Source organism: Oryzias latipes, chromosome 14 (assembly GCF_053564925.1).
Source record: "Oryzias latipes strain Hd-rR chromosome 14, Olatipes_Hd-rR_3.1".
Taxonomy (NCBI): Eukaryota; Metazoa; Chordata; class Actinopteri; order Beloniformes; family Adrianichthyidae; genus Oryzias; species Oryzias latipes.
The window spans coordinates 744,629-758,060 of NC_136250.1; the positions used below are offsets into that span (position 1 = coordinate 744,629).

General features: G+C 39.2%; 1 protein-coding gene across 2 annotated transcripts; it reads right to left on the reverse strand.

Moving 5' to 3' along the window:
- Positions 1-1,427: 1,427 nt before the first annotated feature.
- On the reverse strand, positions 1,428-10,376 carry crtam (cytotoxic and regulatory T cell molecule). 2 transcript variants are annotated; one of them, XM_011492772.4, is made up of 11 exons: positions 10,223-10,376; positions 8,966-9,106; positions 8,716-8,868; positions 8,476-8,595; positions 7,926-8,081; positions 6,161-6,361; positions 3,935-3,997; positions 2,605-2,664; positions 2,355-2,492; positions 2,111-2,212; positions 1,428-1,847 (listed from the first exon to the last, which is right to left on the reverse strand). In XM_011492772.4, the coding sequence occupies exons 1-11, from the start codon at positions 10,266-10,268 to the stop codon at positions 1,681-1,683; spliced, it is 1,347 nt and encodes a 448-aa protein (XP_011491074.1). In that variant the 5' UTR covers positions 10,269-10,376; the 3' UTR covers positions 1,428-1,680. The 2 variants fall into 2 exon arrangements, with proteins under 2 accessions (XP_011491074.1, XP_078787163.1); XM_078931037.1 differs by having other exon boundaries at positions 2,111-2,197; positions 10,223-10,374.
- Positions 10,377-13,432: the final 3,056 nt, after the last annotated feature.

Below are 13,432 nucleotides of genomic sequence, written 5' to 3' on the forward strand. Positions count from 1 at the left end.
AAGATCCAGGAGGGTTTCCTTTATGGATCGGTTCTCCTCGGAGAGACGGGCGGTGTCATTGCCCAGGATCTTGACGGTCTCTCTGAGGGCCTGGTTCTCCGCTGCGAGCTCCCGCACCTGCTGCTGGCTGAATTCCAGAGACTCCCGCAAACCTTGAAATTCTCTATGGAGGATCTCCAGCAAATTGAGGCGGCAATCAAAGCTGGAGAGCTTTTTGTCAATCGAATCCAGGATATCGCTCACTCCGCTGCCTGGAGAGGACACAGCCCCGGGAGAGTCCTCAGGCCGTTCACGCTTGGTGGAGGGGGTGGTGGTGGCGGTTCTGGGCTTCACCATGTTGCAGGTATTAAAACACTCGTCAATGAAATTCTCCAGGTCCTCCAGGCTGACAGAAGGTTAATACTCTTAACAGGTTATGTTAGTTTGCAGGAAATATTTTAATATGGCGGAAAAATGAAACAAGATCGAAAATGTTTGTTATGCTTACGCGCCGTCACCACACTCGTCTCGCTGGGTCTCGCGATACTACAGCATCTCGCCCCTTGAGCGACAATAAAGTTTCTAAATTGAATTGATTTGAATTGAACAAAGCCATGAAGGTCGCTGGTGTTACAGTAGAGAATGGGGTCAAGATGACTATGGGGTCATGTTGATCCCATAATATAGCACAAGGGATAAAGGTCAGGAAGAAGGCAAGTGATGCCACAAAATTCAGGCAGAAACCTGGACGTTTTAATAATAAAAATTGATACCTTATTTATCTCACAATGGGGAAATTCTTCTTCGCATTTTGACTCCAAATTCTTATGTTCACAAATGTTTGCAGTTTAATTTAGTTTAATCTTTCATTGATTTGCACATTTACAGTTTAGGCAGGTGTTTCGTTTTTTTCAGTAGCCCCTCTTGAGTTTATTATTGGGATTGCTTCAGTGTCAGACGTAAAATATTCAGTCTGTATAAAATTTAGGAGACCAATATTTTTTTAACCCTTGTGGTATCTTAGATGACCCCCCCCCCTTCCATTGACGTGTTCTTCCTACCATGACAAAGGTGGATAAAGGTGGAAAGATTTCATGTAATCCATTGACACCAGTGAAGATCACAAATCATTGAAGAAAAAAGGTTCAGAGCACTGTCTAGTGGGTCTAGATGACCCAACTCCCAATGTTAAAGTGCCTAGGATAGCACAAGGGTTACAGTGAAATGCATTTTATTTTAGATCCATTTGCCTCTGTGAATGAAAGTGTAATAATAAATGATTAGACAACTATGTTTGTCAAGACATTTCTCCAACTGAGTAAAAAAACTATAAAACAAAGCTGTTTTTTGCTTTTATGTTACTGGTCCGCGTTTAATCTGTCTTGAGTTGCAGGTGAAGGAACTACATGCTGGACAGATTGCTGGTTTATCTTAATTTTACACAAGAGTGCAGCAAAGAAATGTCTTTATTAGTCATTATAATCTGTTCATATAAACAGTCGTCGTGTTACCACATGGAACATGGAGGAAACAACTTCCAGTAACTTGAACAAGTTCATCAACCAAAGCAGCTTGGTAACAAAGCTATCCAATTTTTTTAAAAGGTGTGCATAATAATACTAAATGGATTAGTTATAGCTCACATGTAAACACTAGACAAAAGAGGCCGTCACTAATAAAAATGCTTGGTGCAGGCTCCAGTTAAAGACAAGTCTCTTTTACGATGCCTTTGGGTGCCATTACAGTTTGGCTTTGAGACGGATCCTTTTCTGTAGTTTTCTGTGATGTTATTGCACTTGTACTTGGAACTGAAGTTGTATTTGTTGGTTTCTCAGCAACATACTGTGTGAAAGCCGTAATGAGGTGTCCTGAGGCACAGAGAGAAAAAGCATTTCACTTTCTGTAATTTAATAACTAACCAGACAAAACACTGGAAGATCTGAAAGATATCTTATAACAAAAGCTGTTCTATTCCAAAGAATGACAAGTGTTTTTTTTAATGTTCCTATACAAATGGGCATCTATCCAACAAGAGTTCATATATTTAAACATGTATATTCATTAAATTTGTCATTTAAAAAATATGATTTTCTGTGAGAAAAAAAGTAGAAATTATTAGAAATTTGAATACCTTTCTGTCTTTGTCCTTGAAGGTTCTTGTCTTCCTGGGTGGATTTTGACTTGCTGCTCTCCTCTGATGGATTAGAGTCTTCATTCTCTGTAACAACAAAAACTGTGATATTTTTTTTAAAAATACACCAAACATTCTCACATTTTCTATTAATTGCAGCAGTTTTCATGCAAAGCACACATAATTATGAACGAATAATATTTGTATTTTTTTTCAACGCAACAGTGAGAGTGTAGACTCTTACCTCGCCTCCAGGCAAAATGGGCTCTCCTCAACTTGAGAGCAAAAAAAACTACTACAACACTCAGGCCAAAGATCAGACAGGTAACCAAGAGAACCAATAGTATAGAATTTCTTTGCCTTTCTTTTTTCATAAAGCTTCCTGTAAATAGACATAGTGACATATAATTATTTAGAAGCTGCTCTTCATCTGTAAAATTTACAAAAGAGCTAAACTGTTTGCATTTCAGTGGTCAATAGAGGCCTTTCTTTACCTGTTGTGTTTCTGTCTGTGCTGTTAGATGGGATGATGTCCTCAGAAACAGCAGATATAGCTGTGCCACCATTAGTCATTTGCAGAGAACACAAAGGGTTAGGTTGGGGTACAAAGATGTTGTACTTACTGCTGCTCCAATTTAATCTTAGGAAAAAGCCTGAATGATTCAATACATTTGATAACTTATCTCTAACTCTATAGAGATGTGAGTGTGAGGAACTCCTTGTCTCTCTGTGTTTATCTTATAATGGACCAAAAAGACCAAAATGTATGAGAGGCCACCTGAGAGATAATTCAAACTTCATACTCACAGATACCATCATACTCTCACACACATACCACTACAGTCTTACTCACACAACAGTATACTCTCTCTCATATACTTCCATACTCTCTTGCTCGCCTAATCATACTCTTATATAAATATTGGTGTACTCTCTCACAAGTATTTATATACTGTCTTATAAGCACAGTCATATCTTCTTGTATTTACATTCATACATGCTCACAGAGACTTCAATACTTTGACATGTTCCACAGTATCATTTTGCACATACAAACATACTTATGTAATACGGAAGTGACAAAATAAATTTGAATGCAAAACAACATGATATGGTATGAGAAGAAGAATAATTGCACATGTAAGAGAGTTTGATTGAAACTGAAGTTATTTTGATTAAAACGGACATACGGGACCGTCTTAGTGAGGCTATAGGATTGCTAAATAACATCCTAAACACCACAACTGTTGCCTCTACAATGTCCGAAATGATGGAACAAAGTCGACAGTCGCCATCCACAGGGGCTTTTTCTAATGAGGCAGTTGAGCAAGAAATGCAGCAGATTTTTAGAGCAGGTGCATCAGGGAGCGCCAGCTCCAGCTAGACTCCGCGTCAACCACATATAGTACTATTCCCTCACATATATACCATCAAATGCACAATCATTATGTTTTATTAAGACAGTTATAGTCTTTTAAACACCTTCCTAGCACTTTTTAGAAAACTATTGAATATCCGTAAGAGTTTAATATAATTTGTAAGTAAAAAATAATTGTATTTGTAACAAAGAATAGTTGTGCGTATGTATGAATTTGATTTGCAGCTCAAACACTACCCTCTGTATGAGCGTATAGTAGTGTTTGTATGTGAGTATGATTGTGCATATGAGAGTATACTGTTGTGTGAGTAAGACTATAGTGGTATGTGTGTGAGAGTATGACGGTATCTGTGAGTATGAAGTTTGAATTATCTCTCAGGCGGCCTCTCATCAAAATGTGTCAAAAGTTTTCAGTATACATAAATATGTTTTATTGGATTACTTACCAGTCAAGTTTGTTGCCTCACTAAGGTCATTGTTGCTGATCGTAGAGGATTCTGGCAAAAGAGCTATGTGCAAGATATTTAGAGGAATTGATTAATACAAAACATGTTTATAAGTTAAGTAAATATGAAATTAAGCAAAGAAGAGAGAAGCGTAAATGCTATTTTAGAGGCTTGACAAAGTTAAATTGTTTATAATAAACTCACTATTAAATTACAAACTTTTGAATGGAAATGTGTGGCAATTAGGGCTGGGCAATAAAAATCACAGTTAAATGTATCCATACTAATTTTTCTTGATAGAAGAATGAGTCAATCGCGATAGACTTTTAATTTAAAAGGTCCACAATTGAACATTCGGCAGTTGCGAGCATTTCCTCCACATTTGCGAGTAAAGGTTAGAGGGTTGGTCGCCACATGGCGAGTAAACATTTGAAAAAAACGTAGCCATGTTAATACACATTCACACACACATTCACACACTGATGGGGGCTCTGCTGCCAAACACTGGCGCCAACCTCCCACCAGAGGCAAGGTGGGGTTCAGTGTCTTGCCCAAGGACACATCAACTCATGGGTGCAAGGCGGGAATCGAACCTGCAATCTTACTATCATGGGCCTCGACCAAAAGTCGAAGTTAACATACAGAGCAGCAAGTGAACGCCGCGCAGCATCAGCAGAGCATACAGACTAACCTCAATGGAACAGGTAAGCTGATTGTTTATTGATAACAGACTATTTTCATTCCTCTTTATTGTTTTATGGTTGAAACGGGACATTTCATCTGGAGGAGGGGGCATATGTAACACTGTTTACTTCCGCATTTGTGTTCGGATGACAGTTTCATGACGTAAGGTGACAGATGAACTTCAGGATTTGTGAATGAAAAGGAGAATAAAGGCTGCAGCGGTCCTCTACACCTCTGAGCTTCTCATTTTACAGATGAAACTCCGCTTTACCGAGACCGAACCCCGGAAAGCCGACTCCAGTGAAAATAATCTGATTTTGAGTCGCCAAAAAGTTCAGAATCTCTTTGTTTTTTAAACCTATCCAAAAATAAAGCTTCACAAAAGGCTCCACATATTTCATCTTTAAGCTAAGCGCCGATAAACGGAAAACTTTGGTGTTTTTTTCTTGTTAATCTATGACTTTTTTTCCTCGTAAATGTACAAGACTTTATCTCGTAAATTTCCAGTCAGAAGTGGAGGATAAGGCTGCTTCACTTACAGCAGCAACAGACAGATGGATAAAAAGTGTTAATTGGCGCTTGAATGTTGACGCTAATGCTATGATGCTATGCTAACAAGCTGTTCCGTCTGTCGACTAAATGGAAACACGGACCGGTTTAAAGTCTGACAGTATTTTCACGGACCAGACTTTAAGACGTGGCGGATAAATACAACAAAACTAATTCCTAAACGGTATTTTAAAAATATTATAACTGAACTGAATCCACTGGGTTTTAGCAGAGTCTTTGCAGTGTTACAGAGCCGGTGTAAAACTTGAAAACATTAGAATTTTGTACAATTAATGTTTTGTATTTAAAGTGAACTGATCAAGCACTTTAGCGTTTTGTTTTGTTTGTGTTCTCTTTTGAAACTTGAAAGCTTTTGATTAATCGTGTTCCTTTAGTTTATCTGTTATGTTTAAAGTATTTTAGGAAATAAATATTTAAATCTAAACAACCTGCTGATGATTACACATTTCTCTTATGAGCAACAGAATCTTTAAAATTGACAATTATAGTTATTTGGTGTTTATCATGATACATATATTGTTATCGCCTGATATGAAAAAAACTTAATTTTGATAACAAATTCCATATTGCCCAGCCCTAGTGGTAATATGTGAAATCTGAATGGATCAAGAGTCTTTTTCTGACAGACTAAAATTAAAGTAAGCTCTTAAACTTATCTTAATCTTACGTTTCCTTTCCCTGACTTGAGGAAAGTGACCACCATGACCGAGTTTTACATGAAACTCGGTCATGGTGGTCACTTTCCGTTGTCCCAGTACTTTGCATACCTCAGACCCACAGATTTTTTAAAAGCTCTACAATCCTTTTACAAGTGTGTAGATTGCACCAGTTTATTTTTAAAGGTTAGGGATTGATGCTAGCATCATCAAAGTTCTTTTTTAAAAATCAAGATGTTAAAGTTTGTGCTTACAAACTCAACACCATAAACCATCAAAAATTAACACAAAAAGTGAGAGAAACAATGGTTCTTACTAGTAGAACTGAGAGGAGGGACTACAGATGTGCCAGGGCTTGGGGGGAGTCTGCTAAGCAAGTTCCTACTCGCTACTGTCCAATGAGAGACCCGCTGATGTAAAAGATCTTTGGGCACAGATGACATCTTGTTCTTGTCCTGAGCTGCTGTTGTCCTCATAAATGGAGGTTTGGATGGACCAATAGGAATTGTTGTTTTTGCTGTGTCAGAAAAATAATAACTTTATCAGAAGCCACAACTAATCAATCCATGTATGCAGTCATGATAATGTTTTATCTATATATCAGATAAAAATCTGTTTGATAAAAAAAACATTTGAAAACTGTTCTGTTTTTGTTAGAAATATTTCAAAGGAAACACAAGAAAAAAATGCAAGTTGCATACTAGCAAACTCTTGTTGACTGCGACCGTGTGTCCTGGTATATCCTTTCAGCGGTAACCACATGGAATCAGCTTTCACCGATTTTAACACTGGTGGTTTGGCAGAGATTGTTAACCCTTGTGCTATCTTAGATGACCCCACCCTTACATTGGCGTGTTCTCCCTACCATGACAAAGGTGGATAAAGGTGGAAAGATTTCATGGAAACCATGGACACCAGTGAAGATCACAAATCATTGAAGAAAAAAGGTTCAGAGCACTGTCTAGTGCAGGGGTGTCAAACATACGGCCCGGCCAGGTGGTTTAGTCCGGCCCACACACGAAGAGTAAAAATCATAAAGTTATTAAAAAAGAAAGCAAGTTTCTAGTCCATTCCTGTGGCGAGTTATGATTTTTTTTTTTAAGAAATAACTGAAATGCGCAATTCCGCCACTAGGGGGAGCAAAGGAAACACAAAACAGGTGAAACAGCATGACTGCACATGGCAAAAGCGAACTCTAACAGCTCTGCGTCTGGATAAGATACACTTTGGTTCTCTATGAGTCTTACCACTGTACCAATGTTGCTTTAAGGATGACCAGTAGTGACACCCTAATGACCAAAATGTCGTCAAAAAGAAGTGGATTGCTGAGCTTTCCAGGAAAAATGGACAGAGTTTAATTTGTTCACAGAGCTGAATGCAAAACCTGCATGCTTGGTATGTCATCAACAGGTCCCAGTGTTCAAAGAATATAACATTCAGCACCACTATGAGATTTACCATAAAGAAAAGTTTCACAGTGTCAGATGTAAAATTTTCAATCTGTATAAAATTGAATAGACCAACTTATTTTTAAGTGAAACTCATTTTATTTGAGATCCATTGGCTCCAAGTGATTAGGCTACTATGTTGGTTGAGTCATTTTTTCCAACTGAGTAAAAAAACTAAAACAAAGCTGTTATTTTACTTTTATGCTAGTGGTCCAGCCCACTTGAGATCAGACGGGCTGAATGTGGCCCCCGAACCAAAATGAGTTTGACACCCCTGCTGTAGTGGGTCTAGATAACCCAACTCCCAATGTTAAAGTGCCTAGGATAGCACAAGGGTTAAGGTGGACGCTGTATTTTATCCTGGGTGGACCACCATTAGGGTGGTGTAGGACCCACACTTGATGAAGCTTATCACGCTGCTTGTGAATTGAACCCTGTTTTTTTTATGCAGCCAACTGAGCCATTCAGCTGCTCCTGTCAACTAACATTAATTGCACTGATGACACAACCACATTGTCTATGCTTCACAAGTCCAAAATCAGGTGAGATAAAACTCTCAGCTGGTAAAATTTTGACTCGTCAGCAAAAAATCCATGATGCAAAACAGGTTAAGATGAAAGGAATTGTACTCACTGTTTTGTCTAATCTTGACAAAGTCCATCAAAAGCTGCGAGTGCCCCGCTGGATGTTGACTGCGGCATTTCACCTTGATTCTTCTCATTACAGGCAACATTTGCAGAAATGCAATGGATTCATACATTTTATCTCTTTGTCGAACCTGTTCATAAACTGTAGAACAAAATACAAAACAAATATAAATTAATAAAGAATAACGTTACCTGCTCTCAAAGAGATTTTTTTCTGCATCAGGAAAGCAAACATGACACAACCAACCTTGCAGTTTTGTAGTTGAAACAGCTTTTAATAAAAACTTAGATGTTTTAATAAGACACGAGAGACTCTTAAAGTATGGTTTGCATGTTTTCCAAGATTCAGCTGCAGAGCTTTTACTGTATATTCCAAACACCTGAAATGTCTACATATAATGGCGAGTAATATAAGAGTAATGATTAATTACAAAAATTATTCTTAAAGAAGTATTAAAAGTTTATTGTTTTACTTTTTGCTTACCTGTACTTCTTTTTAAAAAAATGTAAATATTGCCACTTTTTACCAAGCTTACCCCTAAATTCAGGACCAGAGTCAAAACTCCAAAGGATCTGTGGTGGATGATGGTTTGCCTTAGCACTGCATTTAACCAAAGTCGTTCCTTTGTGCTTTATGCGTGTCATTCTGGGAAGACCTATAAATGAATGCCAAAACAAGTTTTATATCACGATGTTTTTTCTAAATGAGTGCATAGCAGAGTTAAAGTAAGTTGTTGCAGCGTTTGTGGAGGATGCTTGGTGATAGTTCTTCCCACCTAACACTGTCAGCTCCACTTTCATCTCAGTTGTGTTGGGGTTGTAGTATGCGCACGTGTAGGTGCCTCCGTCTTTAAAATTGACATTGGAAATACTGATGGAGAATTCTGACTCAGACAGCCTGTTGATGGAATATCTCTTGTCCTTTAATGCTAAAAACAAGAACATATGATTAATAAAAGAAAATTATTCTTATTCTCAAGTTTTAACATTTATTTATAATCCTCATTTACTAAATTGCAAGAGCACCTTGGATATGATTAAAGAAAATAACATATCCATCTGGATTCTTCCATTCCACATGCCTCTTTAGAGGACTATTCATATTGCAGTTCAAGGTTACTGTGTGGCCCTCCACCACTGTCACATGGTCCAATGCAGCAGCTGAAACTGATACAAAAAACAGTCAGTTCTCATACTTCATATAACTACACGTTGAAATGGGCCATCAATTGGACTTGAACAAGGACACAATTTGTTGAAACAATGTTTTTCACAAACTGACTCATCTTTACCATTACTGGCTTCATGTTGGTGTGACTGTGAGCAGAGGTGGTAAATATTTGCACCCTGACTATAAAAGACACAGCCTCCGCCCCCATGTTTTAAAATTTCCCCTTTTAACAGGAAGTCATGTGGTTACTCTTGCTGTCTAAAGAGAAAGTAGTACAAAAGAGAGACTGAGCTAACTTCAGGTTTGCTGTAGGCTGTATGTTGATGGGGGTTTGAGTCTTTTTTTTGGTGGAGTTAAATGTGTCAAACTAATTGAAAATCAGATTGGTGAGGAGAAATTCACACTGGTGCAGCGTCCATCCTTATTGAGTTTTGGTCACTGAAGATACATTTATATTTGAGGAGTATTTTTGAGTTTTTGCTAGTATGCACAATACAATTTTCATGTGCAATTATAGACATATTCCCTCACAGCAAGAAAACCATACCAACAGGACATACAGTTTTTGCTGGTAATAACATTCATATTATGGCTGCGTGGCATTTAAGGTTAAGTGGAGCTCCACTGAAACTTCTCCATGTACAAACATGGACTGATTACTTTGAATGAACTGGTTGATCCCAGAAGAAATACAAAGAAAATATTACATGAGACTAAAATGTCACAATACATACACATAAAGTTTCCTGAACTTCCTAAATATTCATTTATTCAAAACTAGTCCTTACATGCTGAAATATGTTTGCTTTTAATGTTTTTTTGAAATAACTAAATTATTACTTAGATAAATTGATCCTGTGTATATAGTTGATCTCACTATTTCCACCTGCATTCCGCATGCATTCTTTTTTTTTCAAGTTTAAAGCCTTTTTTCAGATGTATGTAAAAACAAAAGTTTTCCTTTCACTACACAAAGAGGTTCTGTGCTAGGAAATACAAAGAACTTCTATGTAATTTTACATTACAAACAATAATTCATTAATGCCTTTACCATCGTTGCCATTGTTCTCTCCATGCTGACACAATAAATGTCAGAGTATTTCAAGACTCACCCTTTACAAGCAGCAAGAAGACACTCAAGTGTAGTATGACTTCCATTTCTGTTACTGACGATCACACTTTACTCTGCTGTTTCCTCAACATTTTATGTACTTGAACCAGAGTGGGGGGCATTCCATGACATCACAGATCTGTGGTTTCCAACACTTCCTGTTCCTCCGTTCCATCTACGCTCATCTGACACCTTAAACATCAAAAAAGAGTGAAGATCAGAAGTTATAAATCAAATCAAATCAAACACTTTTATAAATCCCTTTTATACATTTGTAACACAAACTGCTTTACAGAATATAAAATCAGCTAAGAAGAAAGATCGATGAAAAACCATGAATGATGCTTCAGACTACAGGTTTCTCTTTGCTTCAGGCAATGAAAAATAAGGTGAACAGAATGAAAGTGTACATAATGCACAGAATGTCCTCGTTGAAAGGTGACTTAGCTTTGAACTGGACAGCTAGCTTTGTCCCAAAAAAATCCTGAAGTGCCCTCTTTGAAGTTGCTTTCATGTACAGTCTTGCTTTTCTAGAGAACAAAGTGAAATAGTAAAAATACAGAAATAAAATCAGTAAGAAGCAATCTTTTTAAATAGTAATGTCAAACAAAGGAATTAATAATTTTAAAAATAGCTTTTATGAATTACATCTGACAAACATGCCTGACTAAACCCATCTAGCAGTACAGCATTTACTTACAACTTTGATATGTTCTAAGGAAACAAAACTGACCCGTTCTCTCCCTAGCTTCCCATCAGAAGCAACCCCCCCACTTCCATTAAAACATTCAGGAGTCGCCAGCACCCAAACACCTTTAAAGCAATGGGACACGCATGGCAGGCCTGTTTACAGACGCTTTGGAGGGGGCTGGGGGTGTAACATGCGATTGATTTTACCCTAACCTGAAAATTCTTTTTAATTAATTTTATTTTGTTTATAATTGTTAAATTAACCTTGGAAATAGAAATTGCTATCTGTCATTTTAATGTATAACATACTCAGAGGAGAGGGAAAAATATTAAATTACAAGATTAATAATTAAATAGAATTACACATTCTGGATTTTAATCTTATGACGGAGTTTTAGGGCCACCAAAAAAATAGAAATTGCTATCTGTCATTTTAATGTATAACATACTCAGAGGAGAGGGAAAAATATTAAATTACAAGATTAATAATTAAATAGAATTACACATTCTGGATTTTAATCTTATGACGGAGTTTTAGGGCCACCAAAAAAACAAAAAGTAAAGTTACGAGATTTTATCTTGTAAATTTAGGAGATAAAAACTCGTTAATTTACGAGAAAAAAAGTCATAAATTAACAAGGAGAAAACGCCAAAGTTTTCCGTTTATCGGAGCCTAGCTTGAAGATGAAATATGTGGAGCCTTTTGTGAAGCTCTATTTCCGGATTATAGGTTTAAAAAACAAACAGATTCTGAACCTTTTGGCGACTCAAAATCAGATTATTTTCAGTGGAGTCTTCTTTCTGGGGTTTGGTGTCAGTAGAGCGGTCTAAGGTGCAAATAAAACCAAAAGAGCCCACTCCATACGGCAACCATAGGAGGGGGGCCACTGCCAAGTAGCCCCCCCCCCAAGGCGCAGGCTAAACCCCTCACCCCCTCTCCCCGGTGGTCAAACAGCTATCCCCCAGCATAGGGGCCACGTCCACCCAGCCCAGGGGCCCCACCCCCGGAGGCGCCGACACCCCAGGCCCAGCACCACCCACCCCACACAGAGAGAGAGGAGCCAGAAAGCGTCGCCCCCCCCCCCTCGGAGCAAGTCCAGGCCCCCACCCCCAAACGCCGGCCCTAGAAGAGCTCTGGTCAGGCCCGGACGGGACCGAGGCACCCAACCGGCCGGGGCAACCGACGATTGCCTCAGCGGAGACCCCGACCCGTCAACCCCCCATGTCTTGTACCAATAGTGGGCTCTCCCTCCCCGCCAGAACGCCACCCCACAGGACAGGGCCGACAAGCCCCCCACCCAAGACCCTGCAGCCGAAGCGGATGACACCCAGAGCGACCGGGGGTCCCAAGAGGGTTGTCCCGTCCCGTCCCAGAGCCAGGGAAGGGCTGATCCCAGCCCCAGGTGTAGAGGGACAGCCCCCCCCCCCCCCCCTCCCGAGCAGGGCCCCCCGCCAACCCCCCCCAGCAAAGGCAAAGGGACCACCCCCCCAAGCCAAGCCAGACCACCACTCCACCCCCCCCCCCACCACCACCACCACGCACACCCAAGCCCAGAGGACCACGCAGCGCCCCAGGCACCGGACCCGACCACCGACCAACGGAGCCCCCACCACCCCCTGCCAGGCACCGGAGGCCCCGAACCCCACCCCGAACCACGGCAGAAGGGCAAGGAGCAGCGACGACCAGGCCCCCCACCCTCTAAGTCATGGAGTTAGCTATGGGAGACCAGAGAGACTGAATTCTTTCAAAGTTACTTGAACTTTTGGCTGACATTTTTTCCAAGCTGATATGATCAAGCAGCAGATTTCAGTGTTGACTTATAATTATATTTTTCTTGTTTTTCCAATTTATTAAAATCTTTGTTTTAGCAATGCAAACAGTTATGAAAATGATAGATAGTAATCCTCTTTCTACATCGATGGCACTCATGTCACCAAGCACACAAAGTGACGGTGAAGCCGTGATTGAAACCTTAAGCCAGACTGATAGATCGGCACATACCTGCTGCCAGAGAGCCTGGACAGGCGTGCAGAACCACAGTGCATGCATGTAACTGTCGGGTAGATTACTGTCACAGTGCTCGCAAATGTCTGAGTTACTGAAACCCATCTTGAACATCCTCTGTCCAGTGTAATAAATTCTGTGAAGAGTTTTGAAATGGATTAGCTGCAGATTTGGACTTTTTGTCAGTTTAAAGGTGTTTAGACAGAGTTCTGACCAGAAGCTTTCATCTGTGCTGATGCTCAAATCTGCATCACATTTTGTTATTGGAAGAGAAATATTATTATTTAAATTACATAAAAGTTTGTATATTTTGGAGAGAGTTTTATTCATTGAGAAATTAATCAGAGTGGTAACTACATCTGGTAGCTTTAAATCGTCGTCTTTAAATTTATACTTTTTAGTAATAATAGATTTAAGTTGCTGATATTCCAAGAAGTTATTTATTCCATGTTTGTCTTGAAGTTCCTGGGGAGTTATGAATCTTCTATAAATAATTATGTGCTCTAGTTGTTTTAT